Below are 21023 nucleotides of genomic sequence, written 5' to 3'. Positions count from 1 at the left end.
CGGGTTGCCGTCGGTGCGGCCGCGTCGCGCCCTCCCCCGGGCGGAGCAGGCCCGGCGCGGGGCCGGCCCGCCGCCATGTCCTCCTTCTCGGAGTCGGCGCTGGAGAAGAAGCTGTCGGAGCTGAGCAACTCCCAGCAGAGCGTGCAGACGCTGTCGCTGTGGCTCATCCACCACCGCAAGCACGCAGGGCCCATCGTCTCCGTCTGGCACCGGGAGCTCCGCAAAGGTGGGCGCGGAGCGGGCCCGTAGCCCTGCCCGGGGCTTCCCCTCATCCTGCTCACCTTCACATCCGTCCCCACCGTGGGCCGCCTCCCGTCTGCCTGCCCGGGGCTGGGTCTGTGCGGCTGCGGCCTGAGGCGATGCTCCCCGGCCCTAGAACTCACGCGGAGAGCAGAACGTGGGGATGAAAGAGAATGGAGGCTTCTGGTTTTGAGCCATAGAACGATTGGGTTGGAAGAGGCCTCACAGTTCATGTGTTTCCAACCTCGTGCTCTGGGCAGTGATGCCACCTGCTAAATTGTGGGTTTGGATCTCTGTTGCTGAGCTGTACAAAGGCAGCCAGAGTTAAGCAAAGTAAAAGCAGAAATCTGTGAAACTGTTTGTTAGCGCTGTCCGGAAATGCTCTGTACTCGCCGTGCTTAGAGCTGGATTCAAGTTTGCCTTAGGAAGCACCACTGACTTCCCAGAAAACTTTGCAGTGAGTTTATGGGGACACTGGTGGTGTTCCTGAGGGAGCTCTGAAAGCAGCTGCTGCTACCTCTGACATCCTGTGTGATGCTGCAGGAACCTCCACACGACTGTTGGTTGGTGCCCCTTCCATCCAGGATGGGCTTCCAGAGGTCTCAGTGGGGCCTGCTGTGAGAACAAGAGCTCTGTTTTCTCTCTCTACTGCTGTGCTCAAGAGAGCAGCATCTCCCATGGCTTCTGCCTGTGGTGAAATAAGGTCTGGTGGTGCCACAATAGGAAAAGCTATGGGATAAGTTATTTCAAAACAGCAGTGTCTAAAAAAAACATCTGAGTTTCTGCAATAGTATTCTCCTTTCATTCAGTTCTGAATTAGTTGCATACCAAATTGTTGTGGTTTTTTTTTCCTGAATCTGATGAACAGAAAGAATCTTACTACATCACACATGGGTTAGAGCAGCTCTTTTTAAACTTTCCTAGAATTAAACATAGTGTTTTCTTCAGAGATTAGGTATTATACAAAAAAGGCTTAAACTCATGTTTGTTTTGAGTTAGCTAGGAGAAACCAAAGTAAAACACAGAACTGAAGAGATTAAGGACTGCTTGACTTGAAAGCCTCTGATTTGTCATGGTAAAATTGAAATCTTTTTAGATTTGTTTTTAGGCTAAAAACCTGTGAGTCACTTTGAAAATAATGCTAATGCTTTTGGGTCAAAAAATGAGAAATAAATGCAATTTCTTTTTTTTTTCTTTTTCTTTTTTTTTTTTTTTTCCCCTTTCCCAGCAAAATCAAGTAGGAAACTTACTTTCCTATACTTAGCAAATGATGTCATCCAGAACAGTAAGAGGAAAGGTCCTGAATTTACCAGGGAATTCGAATCTGTTCTTGTGGATGCTTTTTCTCATGTTGCCAGGTATGTTGTTGCATTATGTATTTCTTCAACTTTTCTCGGTAGATTTGTGTTCTTGTCATGCTAAGTCTAATTAATTGACTTCTTTGAAGCATTAGGAATGTTCCCACCTTGTTTCTAGTAGAGATCAGGTTCAGCCTGCTTTGCACCTAGGAACTGTTTTGTGGTCGTATTTCTCTGTGGGGAAATGTGCATAAAGTTGTGAGGCAACTGATTCACATCCAGACATCTGTGCTTTCTGTGCAGCTCCTGTATGCTTTATTTCAATCGTTACCAGAAGATCCTGAAGTTCTGTTCCATGGGTAGATAAAACTGAACAGTTGCATCTGTTTGCTGGAGCTGCTTAATGAATGCCTTTTCTTCATTGCTGGAAGTCTCTAAAACAGACCTGGTATCTCAGGTTGCAGTGCCCTCATCGTTCTTCTGGCTTGGGTGTAGTTTCTTTTGTTTTATTGGTTGTTTTAATGGTTATCTGATCATTGGCTTCCTTGCCAGATAAAGGAAGGATTTCATACATAAAAGGGAAGATGTGAGGCAGCTGCAGTTCTAGTAAGGATAAACTATTGCTTAGTTAAGATCTTCCCTAAATAGTGTAATAAGTCTTATTATCTCAGTTAAACAAGAGCTTCAGTGTTCTGTGCATTTAGTGGTATATTGTTCTGGATGGCTGTCTAACTTTCAGTGTGCTAAATGAGTATGTGTGAGTGCCTAATGAGCCAAACAACCTGCTTTTTAATTGGGATGTTATTGACTGAAACAACTGTTTGAAGTTAGCACTGAATTGTAAGCGTGTCAACTTGAAGGTGTTTTATAACTAACTGTTCTTGGAAGTTCTGAGAGATGTTGGGCTCCTTCCTTGAAAGCTGTTCTTGCCCATACACTGGGTGGGAATGTGGGGTGCTTTCAGGCAATTTTTGGTTCCAGCAGAAGGGGAAAAATTGATCACAAACGTGTTTTACAGAGTCTGTCTTAGACAGAGAGAATCTCTCCAAATGTGTGAGCATTGCCATGGGTACAGGTGCTAGCTTGGAAGATGCTCTCTTAAAATGCTCCATATGTTTTTCAGCTGAACAATAATTATTTTCTGATCTTTGAGCAGAGAAGCAGATGAGGGCTGCAAAAAGCCCTTGGAACGATTGCTTAACATCTGGCAAGAAAGAAGTGTGTATGGCAGTGAGTTCATACAGCAGCTGAAACTTTCTATGGAAGACTCCAATAGTCCCCAAACTAAAGGTAAGTGCATGTGCTTTTTTGTGGAGTATTTTACTTTCTTTTTTAAACACAGAGTGATGGTGAGAAGTTAAGCTCTGGGTTGCTGTAGTTGCGTTGCTTTCAGGGTTGGTCATGGAGATTGGTCAGAATTCTCTTGAGAGAAGTGTGACTCTATAAAACTTGCTGTTCTGGTTTGCAGGTGTGTTGCCCTGTAGCTGTTAGTGAGCCTGCATGTAATTTCTGCCTCTGCACGTGCAGGTGGGGGAATGCACCAGGGCTGCTGTGAAAACAAGCAGGCAGGGTGGAGGGAACTGTTGTGTTCACAGCAGTTTGACGTTGTCCTGCTCTAAATGTCTGTGAGTAGTTAGCTGGGTTATTATGGTGGTTCCTTCTGCATATTTACATTTTATTACGATTTGACAAGGGCTTTTTTATATATGAAAGCTGGAATGAAAGCTGGCATATATTCCCAGAGGCTTGTGTCTTTTTTCTTATACCAGCTGGAGTCATTTGAGGAGAAAGTAATAACTTCCAATAATTTCTTATCATCAGAAAGATGAGAAACTTAGTGTAAACTTGTTGTATTTACTGTATTTTTATACTGCTTTGACAGATACTGCCTGTTCTGGGGTGTCTGACAGTATTTACTGGGTTTACTGTAACGAGGAGCAGGTGGCAACAGGATACCTGAGCTGTGGAAAGTGAAGCTCATTACAAATGAGTGCTCTGGTCAAGGGAATTTGTTCGCTGCAGCTGAAGGTGGTGTCAGCATCTTTCTGTAAGCTGAAGATTGATGCTTTGACCAAATTTTGCTTGGCTGCCATAGAGGAGGTATGATGCTTTGTGACACAGCTTCATTATTAATAAAGTACTCTTAGGCCATTCTTAGATGGTAAAAACAAGGAAGATAGCAAGCTGAGGTTGGTAATGGTATGGAATGAACGTGAGGGCACCAGCAAAGTATGTGAAGGCATCTAAGGCTGCAGTTTGGAGGGTTTTCAGGTGCTTCAGGCAAAATTACTGAATGGGTGCTTTAGCAGCTTACAACAAAAGCCTTCATCCCTAGTGTCTGCTTTTTCTTTTGGAGCCCTGACCTGACCTTTCTTTGGAGCAGCTGACCTGACCGCAGGCCTTGTCTCTTCCATCAGGGCCTCCCACGCAGGTCTGTTCTGGGGCTGGGAGGTGGGGAAATGAGTTCTGGGAGGGCTGAGGCAATTGTGGTCTGGAAGTGGAATCGTTCATTTTGTGTTCTTTCCAGACTGGGCGCGAGGCCTAAAACAACTGTTTGTCAGGAAAGGATGGAACTTAACATTCCTGAGTTCTTTTCAAACTGATTAGCTTGAAACTGTTGATTTCTTAGGTCACCTAGATAAATGTTTCATTTTTTAGCTAAACAAAATGATACAGTGCATCCAAGAAACACAGCTGTGACTTCCAGGTGAACTGGCAATGAACTGTTGTTCAGTATCATTGGCTGTTGGATGGAGTCAATCAGTGCTGCTACTGTTATCCTAAGGACTTAACAGTTGATAGGAAGTGCAGCTCTGAGAGAGCTTTGTGGGAAAGAGTGAAAATGCAGTTGTTCAGTTGGTGAGGACCTTAGCATTTGGCTGGGTACTTGAAGGCACAAATACGTGGTTTTCATTTGAGAGAACAGCCCATGCCTTTTCAGAAGTGTGAGCATTGCTGCTTTGTCAGTTCTCTGTGGTGGATTTTCTCATTTGGTTTTTTTTAAATCAGCTTTCTTCCCTTAGTTGAAAAAACCCTTGGAGTTCTGAGATTTCTTTCCTTGTTTTGGCTGTCGTGTTCTCAAATGCAGCTTCATTGTGGTGAGCTCACGTTCCACATGGGTTGTCTGCAGCCTTTAGGTGAGCTGGTGTTTGCCTGGTGTCTGCTGGTCAGTTATCTGCATTGCAGAAGGCTTTGATGTAGTTACTCTATTCTGTTTTCAAATTGGTGAATGTAATCAAGGTGGATGACAGCTTTAGAGGTGTCACACGTGTCATGACGAGAGGTGATGGGCCTCCACAGCCCTTCTGTCTGCCTGCTTTTGTGAGCATCCGGGGTCGATGGAGCTCAGAGATGGGGAGTGTCGCCATCTTCAGATTGCTGCAGACTTAAGGCTCTTCAAAACTGTGATGGCGTCAGAGCATCTGGTCCTGTGACAAGGAGATGCTTTGGTTCAGCCTGAGGGGTGGCAACTGGTGCGTGCAGATGATTCTCCACGTTTTCTCACATTGCAGCATGATTGAGTTGTGCTGCTTTCTGAAGAGGGTGGCTCTGCGCTGGTTGAAGAGCACCAGTTGTGTTTGGAGTTGTGAAACTCGCCAAAATTAAGGAGACTCCTGAATCAGAGAGGAAAGACATCTTTAAGGTTTATTGGTGAATGTTCCAGTGGTGCAGCCTGTTTCTTCTTACCTTAGCAGCAGGGCCTCAGATAGACATTTATTCGTTTTGTACTGGGTTGAGATTAAAAAAAATCCGATCAGATGCTTGTTTTTAACAGAGCAAAGGTTTAAATTCCCAGTTCTCCCGTTCTGTGTGTCCCTGTCCTGTGTTCAACATAGGATCCACAGCCAGTTTCTCGTTGCTGTGCGTGTGATCCCGAGTGAAATCAAAGAAGCGTCTTTACCTCTCGAACCAGCCTGCAGGTGATGAGAACAAAGAGGTGGGTGGCCTAGGTGGGAAGATCTGCTTTGCCAGCTTGTAGGCAAAGTCTTTCTTTGCCACTGAAGTATTTGACACTGTAAGCTTTCTCGAGCCACAAGAGATGATTTGAAGACTGAAAAGCCAGTTGGTGGAGGAATACCTTTACAGTTCTCTCTGGATTTTCCTGGCACTACAGCAGCAACAAGATCAACAGCAATCTGGAGATTCACTGCAGAGCTGTTATGACAGCAATTGTCAGTTATTTTGGAGGAAAAAGTGCTTTGCTCTTTCGGAGGCTTTTAGGGAGCAGTTCAATTTCTGAGCTGTGAGGAAGACCCCAAAGGAAGCAGGAGAACTGAAATCCACTTGAGTAACGGCTTCTGTCGTTTTCACGTTGGTGTCAACAGCAGGCTCTTGATTTTCCTGGAAGGATCTTTCCATCTTCCACAGGGATACCCTGATTGTTTCAGAAGCTGTGTGCAATTCGCTGCTGTTGTATTCTGATCGGTGTTAGATGCTCTTAGTGCTTTCTCTCTTTCTTGTTGGATTTGACAGGCGTTTTCATATATGTAGATTGCAGTGGATAGATTACTTCTGGCTAGTTTTTTTTTGAAGGCTACCCAGGCAGGGTGTGTTATATTTTATGCCTGGCATCCTGTTGTTTCTGGGGTCCCTTTCCACCGTATGCTCTTGAGTTTGCAAATAAGTGTATTTTTTTTCTGTTGTGATGAAATGGAGATGGTAATTCCATATTCTTCAGGGAGGTCTTTTACTGCCCATGTTTACCACTGCTGAAGGGGGGGGAAAAAAGTGCCACTCCACACTTGTCATGCTACTCATGCCCAAAATGGTACTGGAGGGCAGCCTGCTTTGCTCCTCTCTCACCTGGCCTCAGTGTCCCCTGGCTGCCATGCCCCCATCATGGGATGGCTGCTTTTGGGGCACGCCAGCTGGCTGCTGTTACTGAAGTCTGTGGGTGGCCAAGCACCTGTCTTCTGTAGAGTCTTTTCAGTCAAACTTATTCAGACAAAATTCAATGGAATGCCAGATCCTCTGTTAGTTGTTACCAAACATAAAACTGTGTCTTGTGGTGGAACAGTTGGCTGCACAGCAGGAGCTGTTTTTCAGCAATTTGAATCCCCGTTCTCATTCATGTTTTTGCTTCTGTGTGCACTGTGGTCATTCATTCTTGTATTGATTATCTTGTGTTTATCTTCTGTTGGTTAATTACTTTATGCTAAGTGCATACAAGTGGTAAATGCTGAGGGCTCCATTGGCTGGGTTTGATCCAAGGATGTTCCCTGGACTCTGTCCTCTGCTTTTTTACAAATGAGCCTGACTTGTAAATTGTGGTGGCAAGTCTGAGGAATGGTCTGTCTTCTGAGGGCTCTGTAATTGGATCAAAGGCTGTGTTAAGACTTCTGACTCATTTAATAAACTGTCTTCTTTCAAGGCAAGAAATGCTATGCTAAGGTTCATTCACCCCACTGTCTTGCTTTATGAAATTATTTCTGAAGTGTTATAGGTTCCCTGCTGGGAGATTGGTTCGTGCTCTGCCCATAGCTGCTGCTGCCATCACATCATGCTGCAGAGCTTGAGTTTGACAGAGCTGTCCTGGAGTCTGTTGTGACGGAAGAGTGAAAGGTTGAATAACCAGCAGTTACTCAATTGATCGTGGGACTGCAGCGAGCGTATGCTTGGTGCAGGGAAGAACTTGAAATTCTTCTATCCTTATGTATCTTGGGATCCATGCTTCATTTCTACTGGTAGAAAATCCTTACCAGCATACATAGTATAACTGGGGAAACCTAACAGTGTTGAAGACCTGCCATTTATAGGTAAATTAGGGCATTTAGGTGTCTTTCCTTCTTCCAACAAGGGAGGCTCAAAGATGTGCACTGTGATAGGAAGACTGCAACCTTGTAGTTGTGTGTGTGCGTGTGCAGAGAACCGTGTGGGTGAAATCAGCCTGTTGTTGCTGTTTTGTATTTGATTATTTGGAATATGGTGCAAGTGTTGGAGTCTATCTGTGGCCATCCTTCTCTTTAGAGAGACCTAAGGCTCGGAGCGCAGGGTATGGTTGGTTTTGAAGTAGAGATTGTGAACGTGGGCAGATGTGGTATCCAAAGGAGTTGCTCATGTGTCTTTAGTTGCAGAAGAGAAGAAGTCGTCTTTGAAGCGGACTTTTCAGCAAATACAAGAGGAGGAAGATGATGATTACCCTGGGAGCTACTCGCCCCAGGACCCCAGCGCTGGGCCACTGCTGGTAGGTGGGAAGGGGTGGGAGTGGGAGAAGTTGTGCAGGTCTCCTCCCTGTGGTCCCACCACAAGGTGGAGCTCCCAACAAGTACAATGCATTGCATGAGGAGGTGCAGTTGGGGGTTGAGATGTTAACGTGAAATGGAACAGATTCTTTTTCCGTGTTGAAACCCTGTGCCGATTCTAAGTGATGTCAGGTAGTCCAAGCTAAGATCTGAGTATAGACACCAGTAAAGAATCGCAAAGGACTGCTAGAAGAACAAACTATATCTTAAATCTTTCTGAAGTCAACATGTAATCTCTTAAAGCTGATGCTTTAACACTAACACAACTAGGTTTTTTGTTTTTTCTTTTTAATTGGTCGGGCGTATCTCCGTTTTTTATGTAAAAGCTCAAACTTTGCTGGGTTTCATGGGAGTTGGTTGGGAGAATCAGGTGGGTTTTTTTTGAGGCTGATATGTAAGGGGTGTGGAAACAATAGGAATGAAATAGAGGATTGTTCTGACCATTTAAGGCTACACAATGGTTTAACATATGTTCATTTGAAAAGGATACAAAAAATTATGCTATCCATCTGGTAGAGTGTAAACTTTGAAACATAAAAATAAATCACAGTTGTCAAAGAAAGAAGTGAGGTGGTTTTTTTGCTGTTTTTAGCTCCAGAGGCCTCGCAACTTTTGATTTCTCTTGATGATAAATATTTCTTGTTACTGTTGGATGTCGTTAGCAGTTTCCAAAGAATTTATAACTGTTAAGCAATAAGCTCTTTTTTTTTCCCCTAGATAAAATGGTAAGACTTTCATAAGTACTTATTTAAAAGCTTTCAGTGTTTTTATCAGTTTTCAAACTAACCCTTGAAATGCTGCTTAAATATCAATGTTATTTCCAGGGCAAGCATTGCAGTTACAAAAACTTGCATTAAGCAAAGAAATGAAATGCTTTTTCTTTCTGCTTACGAAGTCTCCCTTCCTCCTTCCGCTCTCTGGAGCTATCTAGGGTAGGTACGTGGGGTCAGCAGAGCTGTTCTCTAGGCTGTCCTCATCCACATCATTTTTAAACCAGGATATCTTTGGAGTGTATTCATTGAGGCTGATGTATTTTTGTCAGTGTGTTAAAACAGTTGAGAGGTGAAGCTGAGGGGATGCAGTGGAGCGCAGTGAGAGTGCCTTGCATTTCCAAAGAGCGAGTTTTCCTAACTGAGGGTAGCAGTGTCTTAAATCAGGGCGGTGTAAACTTCAGCTTTGCTCCATCTATGGGTCCCCTACCAGAAGTTTAGGAGATTTCAGTAAGTGTAACTGTGGAAATATGAAGCCCTTTGGTTCACACTGATAGAAGGGGCTTTGTCTGTTTGCGTGTCAGAATGCGCCTGTGGAATTGAGCAGCAGCGTGCAGGTGGGCTCCTGGCACTTTAAGGGGAGGCATCAGAAAGATGGTCAGAAACAGCCCAAATCTGATGCCGTGCAAAGGGCAGGTGGTACTTTTGGGCTTTGGCTCAAACAGTCACTTATCTTGACTGGAATGAGAAGTTTTCCGCCGTGGAGTCTTGAAGGTGATGATCCTCCTCTAATTGTGCATAAACTGCCTCAGTGCTGGAGTACTGTAAATTGAATGCATACTTCCTGCGTTAGGATGCAACTGCTGAAAGATTACTTGCAAAAAATATTCTGGAAGTGGTTCCTTTTAAGTAGGTGATTTCAGATGGGAGAGGACACATCTATAGGAAATGGCAGAGAAGTTACATTTGTTGTATCTTTCGTGTACATTTGTGACCTATCTTGTCTTGCAGACAGAGGATTTGATCAAAGCCCTGCAGGACCTGGAGAATGCAGCATCAGGGGATGCAACAGTGCGGCAAAAAATTGCCTCCCTGCCTCAGGAAGTTCAGGATGTTTCATTACTGGAGAAAATTACAGGTATGAAGCTGGAAGATGAAAGAACCTTGGTCTAAAAAAAAAAAAAACAACACCTTAATGTGAATAATCACAGTGCATGAGGGTGGATTTCTGCTTTTGTGTCCTTGTTTGGTCGTTCTTGGCTTTTTGACAGAATGTCAAGGAAGTAGAGCTAGAGTTGTCAAACGGATGATTGATTTTTGAGCACCTTGAACGGTACATACCTTTGAGTTTTATCAGAATTGTCCTGAGTAAACATGTACACACTGATTGCTATGGAAAGGGAAGCTCGCTACTCTCACAAGTCTTTCACTCTTTATTTAAACTGAGTTTATGCAATTGTTTTTAAGAAGTAATTTGAAACCCGTTTGACTTCTGTTCCTGGAAGTAGTTTAATTTATAACTCATTATGAATAGTCCCTAATCATTTCTTTGAAAGATAGTCTTGCTGTGTCCAGCTGTGAAGAATGGTGATTCATGTGATTGCCTGTATTGGTCATTAGGACTTTTTCGTAGAAAAGTATTAAATGCACACCATCTAATTTGTTCAGCTAAGTCCTAGCAGTACAGCCTGAGGTATCAGTTGAATGAACCTGGTTGTAGGACTCCCTCCCACATTGTTAGCATCTCTGTGAGAACAAAATGTAGTCAATCCCACCTGTTGCTGAAAAACACCGTTCTTGGGTCTCTAGCCCTGCCTGCTTCCCTCGTGTCCTCTGCAGTCAGAATTGTTTTCATACAGAGCCTGAGGCATCTTTATGAATGGCACATTGCTGCACGCACAGTGAGCCGTAGCCCTTCTATCAGAAATCAGTCATCTAGAGGACCAAGTTTAAAACCAGGCACTCTTGCTTGCAGACAAAGAGGCAGCCGAGCGCCTTTCCAAGACCGTGGACGAAGCATGCCTCTTGCTGGCTGAGTACAACGGGAGGCTGGCAGCAGAGCTGGAGGACCGGCGCCAGCTGGCACGCATGCTGATCGAGTACACGCAGAATCAGAAGGACGTGTTGACGGAGAAGGAGAAGAAGCTAGAAGTGAGTACTGAGGGGCCTGGTGCTGCTGCTGCTTGTCCCTGCGAATGCTCCCGCTGGACTCCAGGTGTATGTGTTTATCTAAAGACGATGCCTGTCGGTGGTGTTTTCATTTAGAGTAAAACAGGGAGGGGAATGGTATAAAAACGCTGGAGAAAACAAATTAAGTTTGGTATTTTAACTACAGGTTGGCTTTGGAAGGCCCATCGCTTGACGGTTTTTAAAGAAATATAGGTACACTGAACAAACTTCTTCAGGTATCCTCGTTTTTCTAAGTGCAGTCTCCATTCCCAAAAAGTCAAGCTCCCTCTGGCATAGCCACCTGTAATTTTGGTTGGTTGGTAGCTTGCTTTTTTTATTTATTTATTTTTCTTATGACTGGGTGCTTCGTCTGTCTTCTAACCTCTACCCGATAGAGATGCAGTTTAAGCAAAATCTTCTGGCAGCCACCCTTTAACAGCTGTTTTTACCTACAGCTTCAATAGCAGAGTACAAATTGGGCTGACACCGAAAGCTGAAGACTTGCTTTTCCTGCCATAGCTCTCTTGAGCAAGGAGGGCCTGAAACTGAAAATGGCAGCACTCTGGCAGGGCTGAGCATTAGCCACGAGCCCATGGCGAGTGCACAGGCTGCAGCAGGCAGCCATTTATCTCAAGTGCTCTTCCTCAGAGAAGTTTTTAGCAGTGCACCTTGGGACTGGTATGGAAGTTTAATTAATGATTTTGGTTGTATGTCACTCTGCCATCTGTTAAACTGCCCCTTGGCGGCACATTAAGGGCTTCCTCTACACTGTCGGCTGCTGATTATTATGAACAGCTGCTGCTGGGTGGGACATGAGTTGCTGTAGAGGACAAAGTCTTCTGGAAGGAGACTGTGCCGTAGCAATTGCAAGTTCTGTTTACTGTCATGACAAACCTGATTTTCTGACAGCTAGGCAACATTGTTCTGAGGTAAACTTCATTTCAAATGTATTCTTTGTCATGTGTGTTTATGTTGGAGTTTCTAAACGTCTTGTGATTGTGAAAAGTCTTGCTCTGGCAAAGCAACGTGTTTCTAAATCAGCCAGGCAAGTGCAGCTAGTTGATTGTTAGCTCATTTAGCTTGAATTTCTTCAAATGTAACATCTGTCTTATGACTGAGACATTAAAAAACACTTTCAAACACAAATATGAAAGATGCCATAACAACAAATTGTTTCTGGCACAGATTGGCTCAGTGCTAGTGGAAATCTTGGGTCAGGTTTTTCCTTGCTGAAAGAACGAATCTTGTCCAGTAGAACATACATATATTTAAAACAAAATTAAACATGATACATCGCTGTTTAGGTTTTTTAAGGCAAATGGCAAACTGTTGCACAGCAATGTTTTCCAAAAAATGGAGGAACAGTTCATACACTTGGGTCTGCTCGAGGCAGCATTGAGGTCGCCAATGCACTGACTGAAGCGTTGTCCAGTTGTGGTTTTTTGTTGTGGTTTGATGCTGATGAGGCCCATTATTTGAAAGCTAACTCTGGCAGAGACACAAAGTAAATGAAATTGGAAATTGAAGGTTAAGCAGCTCAGTGAGTGAGCTACTTTGATAGGAATAATCCTGTGGGGTAGCAGGATGGGTTGTTTGTACGCTGTTAAAAGTAAACAAGCTTTTAATACATCAGAAACTCAAGAATGATTGTAATGACTGATTAGGATAGTCTTTGTCCTTCTGCCAACATAAGGTGGTCTTGGTCCTGCACAAGTCTGCAATTACTGTAGGAGATGCTGCTCGTTGATATTTATTTAACATGAAGGCACCAGTTGTGCTCGCCTCAATTCTTAGCTGGGGATGTTGCTGATGAAAGCACCCCATTGTTCCTGAGCTGTGCAGGGTTAATCAATAGTGGAAGCTGTTGATCACAGATGAGGCCATATCTGCTTGTCGGGTGCGTTTGATGTTCTCACAGCACCGCTTGATAAGGGCCTGCTTTTCCTTTGTAGTGCTAATGAACATTTTAGTGGAAATATCTGAAATTCTTGCGGCTGTTAGGAAGAGCTGTAAGGAAAACAAAACGTTTTCTCCAACAAAGGCTGAGATGAGGAAAGGACTGAAAACAACCTGGTTTTAAATTTCTTACTGAATGATTTGTGCTCTCGAGGTACCTACGAGAATCCTTGGTACTGCTGATGTGAGTTTTGACTCTTGGGAAGTAAATTTGGTGACTCTCAAGTGAGAAGGTGTTCTGAGATAGAGGGATCCTAACCTAGTCGAGGATATCAGTAGAGGAATGGGGGTTTCTGGTGTTAGTGTGAGTCAGTGTTATTGTAAGATACATAAATATATGATTCAAGAATCTCTGGATATTTGTCGTGTTTTATTTGCAATATAATGTCTTTCACTGTGATTGTAATGAAAACAGGTAATCCTTCTGCATTGAAAAGCAGCTTTTTGCTATCTGAAGAGCTACACTTTAATGACCCTATTAATACTGTCCCTTGTGAAGCACAGCAAATTCTCAAATTGTACAAACTGGGTATATTTATGCCTGAAGGACTAAAGCACAAAATCCTGAGTGATGCCAAAACCCCGGGATGCAGAGCTCTTGTCATCAGCTGCAGAAAAGCTGTTACCAAGGGGCAGTGTGCTGAGAAAGGTGGCCTTGGGCAATGAATTACCCTTCAGCACAGGTGAGGTCTGGCATGAGTAAGGATTGAAAAAACAGTGCTGAGAAATGCTGGTAATTGGAAGGGAGAAAGGCAGCACAGAGCCTGGAGATCGCAGCACATGGACAAACTGCTTTTAAGAGAGCAATTTCCAGGGTGCAGTTGAAAAATTGAAAGCCTAACAATTAGGGCTGCTTTATTTGGAGGGGAAAAAAAAAAGACTGTAGTGATTTGATTCTAGCCTAAAAGCAGCTACAGGGACAGCAAGGAAGAATTTCTTCAATTCTGGCAGCACACTGCAGAGCAAACCAACGCTGATGTCAAACAGCCTATTACAAGGCATGTAATTTTAAGCACAAATATTCCTTTAGGTTAATTTACTGAATGCTATGGTGGGTTCTGTCGTTCAGTATCCGACACTGAATTTCACTTTAAACAGTGCTTCCCCTCAGCCAGAAATCATGGGCCTGATACTGCAGTTACTGCTTGACTCACTCACTGTGCAGCTTTCAGATCTGTTGAGCCTCCGCTGCGTTTTTCCCCCTGAAATCTCTGGTCTTTTGCTTTAGTATATCTGGTTTACCTATGGCACATCAAAACAGAGACTGAGGGCTCTTAGTCACTTTCTGAATTCTCATTAATGCTTAACTCGATGCTTTGCAGAAGTTACAGTTGATGTGATGGCATTCCACGTGTTGCTGCTTGACCTAGAGAAAATCTTAAGCTCAAGTGAAGTCTGCACTGTGTAACTCCCCAAGTGCTCCAAGCTGTGCAGCGCTCCTTGGAAGGATTTCCTATCACATCAATACCAGCCAGTCTGGTAATGTTCTAGCAAGGTTTATTCTGAATGAAACGCTTCCATCAGGTTTATTCAGTGGTGTTTAATTCTGATTTCATGTTTATTTCAGGGACTAAACATCCAATTCACTTGGACGGTGTGGATGTAGAGTTCTGCGTACTGAGAAGGAATACTGATTAGCAAAGGCATTCATGTGGCACAGTGCCAGTTTTTTTTCTGCCTCAAAGTCCTGCTTACAGCAAAGATCTCATTATTTTGCCTAAAAAAAGGCAAATAGCATCCAGATACTGTTAATCTTAATGAAAACCTACTCTGCAGCAAGGCAATTAGCTAGATGCATGGAGTCCAAACTAAGATCTCAGCAAGCAGTGATTTCTTGTAAGTGCACTTCATTTCATGTGGATTTTTATGGAGTAGATGGACCTTATGCAAGAATCAGCAATATGCAGTTTCGAAGCTTGTCATGTAAGGTAGCTAAATGAAAAACATGTTTCTCTGTGAAAATTGCTCCCAGTTCTGTAATGCAGAACATGACCACCACTTGGTCTGTGGGGAGAAAGGAAAACCACTGAGCCTGGAAGGAGGTTACGTGCCCCTGCTTGCGTGTTCCTGAGCAGAGCAGAGGGGTGCTCCTGAGCATGGCAAACGTAAATGCAAATAAATATGCCCTGTGCTTCCTGTGAAGGTAAGAGGATGCAGGGCTGTATCTCCTGGTAGCATCTCTTCCATGTTGCAGCCGGCCTTTGGAGCTCCGGGGCGGTGGTGGCTGCAGCTGGGCCTCTTGGAGGCACTCTGTCCTGCTGTGCTGTGCCTCCTGCAGCCCCCGTTGCCCCTGCACTGGTGCTCAGCCTCTGTGCTCCTTCACTGCACTGTGGCAGCTGGCACAGCTCGGTGCTGGAGCAGGAGTGTGAAGCACACACGAGGCACTTCTGTGACATGGTCAGTTGTGTATCTGATCTGCCCTGCTCTTCTAGGAAATCAGAGTTCCTGGATTACTCCCTCAGAATGTTGTTTCCATTCCTGAGCAGTCTGTTCTGAGCCAGTGTTTGATGTATTTGAGGCTGGTTCTGCATCTTCCCAGTGGGTCTTTTTGTATTCTTGGTTTTTTTCCTGTATATTTTTTTTAAACAGATGAGATTTAGGCCTTACTGCTTTAACCAGAACTTTTGTGTGGGCTAGTTAACACCTTCATTAGCCTACTAATAAGGTAAGGTAAGATTACGGAGAATTGGGATAACAGGCAAGGTCATTTAAGATTCTTGCTCTCATAAATAGTTACTTAGAAAGAAAATCAGACTCAAACTCTATCTATTTAAAAAAAAAAGTAGTCACACAAAATGTCTTCAGCTTGAAAGTAGAGTACTGTCATCTGGACTGTCCACCAGCACTGCCCTGTTCCTCCTGCCCTGCTACTTTCAGGCACGACTGCTGTTAGTCTTCCAGTGGAGGCAGGCATTGGGTTTATCTGCTTTTACAGTATTCTTGCACGTGGATCTAGGCAATTCAGGCAGCACTGGAGATCTCTTCTTGGCTTAGAATTTGTGCTTTCTACACCATTTACTAAACTTGGATGATTTGGGCTCCTTTGCTATTCTTGATTTTTTTTTTTTTTCCTATCTTTAATAGGAGTTGCTACAGGGGGAAAAACTGCTGGTATTCACTCTTGGTAGTTTGTGATTCTTGAGGAAGTGCTGCCTTTTCTTGGCTTGGTATCCATCTCTCCCTTCTGAATTGCAATTATATTATTATTGATCACTGATTTATTTTTAATTCTGCCCTGTCACCTCCCCACTCCCCCCTCCTCCCCCAAAAAATCACTCTAAATCCAGCCTCCTCTCCATTCTTTCTGTAAGCATTTGGAAGACAAGAATTCTTGCTGTCTCTTCCGTATGTGCAGGAGCTGGCATTCTGCTGTGACCCCATCTCACCTGAATTGTGAAATCCCAGTCTTGAGCAGAATGCAGTTTCCAGTCTCTTTCTTTTCCCAGCGTTGGCTTCTGTGTTCTCTTAGAGAAATGTTAGATGTAGGAATTCAGTGCTTCGATGGCTTTCATCTTTATCTGTTTTTCTTCTGTGTTTATGCTTAAAAATCTGTTTTTTTTCTTTCTTTTTTTTTCTTTTTTTTGTCTTCATAATTCTATTTTCTTCCCTTGTTCCCCCACTGAAATATTTCCTGGAGTGGCAGGACTGCGGATGTTGGGTGCATTCTTATTTGAATCCTGAGTTGTCTTCCATGAAACCAAACCAAACCAAAGCCTAGCAGCCCTAAATGAACGAGCCCACCTTTTCTCCAGTGGCTTTTTTTGTTGCTGTTGCTGTTGCCCTCTGGACTTCATGTATCTGTTGGAGCTCTGAATGTAATTACTTCAGTGTATTAACCCCTGCATGCTAGCAGAGTTGTTACATTAACTCCCTGAACGTAAGTTTGAAAGGTGTTAAAGGGCCCTCTAGTTTGGGGCTGGCTGGAAATGTATGGAATATATTTATAATAGGTGTTTCAAGTGTATTCTGAGCTGTTGCCATCAGTTCTGCTGCTCTCACTGTTCTAATTCAAAGTAATGAAAGAGAGAATGTAAACTCATTGCTTGTAACCCTGCAGGAACTGCTCGCTTTGATATTTGGAGAAGGTGAAGAGAATTTCCATCATTGAGAAGGTTAGAAAGATTGGATTGAAGTTGTAAAGCCTTCAGAAACATATTTTGATTTAATGTGCACTAGTTCCATTTGATCTTCAAAGACAAACTTCTGTTCTCTGGTAAATTGTTCTCTTTGCCAAGTAATTAAGAAATGCGTATTAATGATACGACGGGCTTTATGGAAGCCTATTGCACATAATTCTTCCCATTTCATTTTGGAGATGCTTCCCCCCACTGACACACATAATTAGGTAAAAATCAGTGCTTTCCCGAAGAAATTATGTAATGCTGTTTTTTATTTAAACAGCTGTTTTTTGTGATTCTAAATATTTACGTGACAGTCACAGAACTTTGAAAATCATACAAATATAAACCCTTAATTGGGATTTGTGTTAAATAACTGGAGTGTGTGTTGGTCTGCTCTTAAACATACCGAGGTAAGGGTCTGTCAGCATCAGGGTCCGGGCTCCTCTTCTGTCTTCTTGTTATGCAGTACTGACTGCTGTTACCTGCTCTGCTTTGGAGTGTAGGGACATCTGAGGATGGTAAATATTGCATAGAGTCACAGGACATCCCGGGTTGAAGGGACCTGTGTGGGTCGGAGTCCCACCACGGCCCCAGGCACAGCTAGTGGTTGCCTATCTCTTATCTGACAAGATCTCTCTGCAAGGCCTTTCCACTCCCACAGGAGTCAACAACTCCTAATTTAGTACCATCTGCAAACTTGCTTAGTCTGCATTAGTCCTGTGGTTGGATTGTTTATAAAAACATGGAAGAGAACTGTCCATAAAATGGAATTTTCACACTCAATCCAAAACTCATTTGTGGGAAAACTACTTGCAAGCTGCTGCTTCGGGGAAATTTAACTTACTGCTCTTCTCCTTTTGCTGTAATTAAATTCTAAAAATGTTGGCAACTGCCTTTTGCTTGATTTCAATCCAATGTGGACAAACTTTTGTCTGGTTTATATTTAGTGATCACTTGTGTTCTGTGCTCACATGTCAGTCTAATGTTACAGCTGCTGGGGTTGCTAACATGTGTTGTCTGTCTCATAACAAGGAGTCCCTATTCCACAACCAAACACTCAGAATTCATCAAGTTGGGGTAGGAGGAAGAACATTTCAGCAGGCCATTAATACCTGTGGTGTTCCTCAGCCTGCTGCCTTTGTCAGTGGGATGTGCCTGAAGAATGCTCTGTCAGTTTCCTCCTTGGGCTCTGCACAAATCCAGTTGTCTGGAGAAGGATGTAGGAATAGAGCAACTATAGAATGGCAGTTCTGACAAATATTCTCCCAGATCTCAGTGGCTGTGGGGGCATTTACAAACTTCTGCTCAGGCATCGTGGCAGGATCAGTGGCTCTGAGATGCTTGTGGACTTCCTGTTGGTGCAGGCTGTGTGTCTGGGTGCAGCTGGCAGCTCTGCAGTCGTGCAGTAGCAGCACAGAGAACCAATACCTTGCCACCTTTTCCCAGCATCCTCTCTTAAAAGTAAACACAAATCCTGGCTTAACTAAAAGCACTGTATGTTAACCTGTGTTTGACGTTTGCTCTCTTGTCTCTTTCAGGAATACAAACAGAAGCTCGCTCGGGTAACCCAGGTCCGCAAGGAGCTGAAATCTCACATCCAGAGCCTTCCAGATCTGTCACTGCTGCCCAACGTCACAGGAGGTCTGGCACCTCTGCCGTCTGCTGGTGACCTGTTTTCAACAGACTAGAACAAATGGTGTCCCCTCGTTTCCATTATTACCAGCAAAAGTGAGAAGACTGTTGACTGGAAATCCAGTCTTCCCAGATGTACAGTAGGAAAGAACTTTCAGACCCTGCTTTCAACCTCTTGGCTGCTCATGCTCACCCTCTTTCTGTGTACACTGGCTCACAAGGAGGGCAGGATAAAGAGCGAGTTTTGTGAGCTCTTAAGGGGGTGGGGATAGTCCGTATAAGCAATCTTCTCTCATAATTTTTCCTTCCTCTTTAGTTTGTTTGCTCTTAGCACTTGTTACCCCACGAAAGTCATGAGAATCGTGTACATAGATATCTGGAAGGCGTTCAAAGAAAGGCTGACCGTGTGACATTTTCCTCTGTGAAACTATTGTGTTATTTCAGAACGTCTTGCCTGTTTTTGCTGGGTCTCTGCACCTCGCATCTGAAAGCAGTGGTGGCTGGTGGGCTTTGTAGGGCTGCGTGCATGTGTGTCTGCAGGTACTGCATCGTGTCACTGAAGGACAAAGGCACCTACTGAGCAATGGCACAAACATTTTAAATCTACAGTCCCTCATGCTGTTGTAGGCCTCACATAAAAAATAGTTCCTATTTGGCATGAACATAAATTGAAACTCACCACAGGCAATAAAAATAAACAGCTTTTCTTTGTGAATTAGAGAGCTTCATAATTTAAGCTCTGCTGAGCCATGCAGAACTGGATATTACCTAAACGAGAGTGCAAGTAAATTTTGTTCTAGCTACCTTAGATTTATGCTATATTTTTCCTCTTCATTATACAAAATAAACGATCACAGAAGCTTTGCTTTAACTGAGAGGCTGGAATGGTGGATTGTAACTGGTCACGTCCCAGTGGCAGATCTGCTCTGAAGGTCGTCGTGCTGAAAGCATTCTATGAATTCTCCCTGTAGCTTTAGTCAAGTTATTTGATGAACAGAAGTTAAATGTGATATAAACACTTTTTTAATCTAGAAAGTAGGCCCATGTACACATCCAGTATGCACATGTGCTATATCTATGCATGTAGGTATTAGAAGGACGTACTTGATTTTGTATCACAGATTGTGAGTTGATTTTATTATTTGGGGGAAAAAAATAGAGTACTCTTTAATTTGCTAGCTAATATTTTAGCTGCCATGGGTGTCGTTAGATTTCAGTTTGTGTGTTAGGTCTATCAAGCTGGACTCTCATCACTGAAAACCATTCCTATTTGGGATAAAAATCTGCTTAATATCTCTATAGAACACCTGAATCTTCTGGAAACACTTGGTCTGACAACACAGGCTCTGTCACAGAGAGGCTGGGATTGGTGACCTTGATGTGCTGTGTTTGTGCCTCGCTGTGCTCTGCAGCTGCAGCTATCAAAGACATGAGGAGATACCTATGGAAATGCAAACCTTGGTCTGCGTTCTCATTAATTTATTTTGTGGAGTATTCAGTAGCTTATTTGCATTCAGTGAAATAACACCACGTCTCTGGTCCTTCGGTTGTTGAAAGGCTCGTGTGCTTTTCTTACTGACGCCTCACTTCTCGTTTGGTTTTGTTTTGTAAAAAGGAAACTTCTTGCACCCTCGTTGCCCAGCCAAGAAATGCGCTTCCTTCTTCACTTACAGGAATTTTTACGATGGCAGAGAATTCTTTTTTCCATGAATTGGTTTGATCTTTGCAACCATTTGTGGACCAAATGACGCTTACATAAAGCACCCAATTCTTTCTGCTTTTGCCAAAAATTAAAAAGGAAAAAAAGATAAAATAAAATCAAGGGAAACAAAACGACCCACCGAAGCTCTGAATCCCAAACCAGAAGGTGAATTTCTCTCCTGCCTCAACTCGTGGAGGTACCCTGAGGTTGCTTTCACCAGTAATTGCTCTGGCCGTGGATGGATTGAACGTGTGTCCATTGTAATGGGAAACAAAAGATCAAAATTGTCCTAAAAAAAGAAATGTGCTAGAGATGTGTTGCCATCTCATGCTGTTGTTTTGGGCAGATCTCGTGTGAGAAAGTGGTTATGTCTGTCTTCTGTTTTATGATTGAAATGTTTTGACTTTTTATTTCCAAGCGTGCGTGTGTTTTATTTTGCTTAATTTAAATGAAGTCTCATGGGTTTTACTTTTGTTTTACTTTTTGGGCAAAGGGCATCTGGTGAACTGAGTAACATTCTCTCAAGGTTGAACAGATTTCCCCAAGGTGTGTCTTTTTTTTTTTTTTTTTTTTAATGCTAAAATCTGTATATGAATTGTTTTAGGAATTAATTTAGACATATAGGCTGCCGTTTGTGACAGCAGTATATTCTGAAATGTCTCATAGATCTATATTTTTGAATAAAGAGGGTGTCGTTGAACAGTGCTGCTTCTACTTGCTTTATTCCCAGTGCAGGAGCTGCTTGGACACACGGTGGACTTTGCTTTGTTCTTACCCTCTGTATTTAAAGGGCACAGAGTGCAGGACGCTCCTTACGGCCGAGTTGGAAGATGTGAGCATTATTCTGAGCAGCCAAGCTGTAATCCGTGCCTTCTAACAGTGCCTGCTCCTCAGATCTGACCTCTGGTTGATGAGCACAAGGTATGGGATGCTGGCTTCCTAACTCCTCACAC

The 21023-nt window shown here is 43.4% G+C and overlaps 1 protein-coding gene across 1 annotated transcript; it reads left to right on the top strand.

Annotated features, from left to right (window-relative positions):
- Positions 1-75: 75 nt before the first annotated feature.
- RPRD1B (regulation of nuclear pre-mRNA domain containing 1B) lies at positions 76-18424 on the top strand (the record flags this gene model as incomplete). Its single annotated transcript, XM_079543396.1, has 7 exons — positions 76-226; positions 1469-1598; positions 2695-2828; positions 7607-7722; positions 9502-9628; positions 10466-10641; positions 18275-18424. 7 exons carry the CDS (start codon positions 76-78, stop codon positions 18422-18424), a joined length of 984 nt encoding a protein of 327 aa, XP_079399522.1.
- Positions 18425-21023: the final 2599 nt, after the last annotated feature.

Source organism: Tetrao urogallus, assembly GCF_951394365.1.
Source record: "Tetrao urogallus genome assembly, chromosome: 16".
NCBI classification, from domain to species: Eukaryota; Metazoa; Chordata; class Aves; order Galliformes; family Phasianidae; genus Tetrao; species Tetrao urogallus.
The sequence above is the reverse complement of the archived record's forward strand: the minus strand, read 5'-3'. Positions and strand labels throughout refer to the sequence as shown.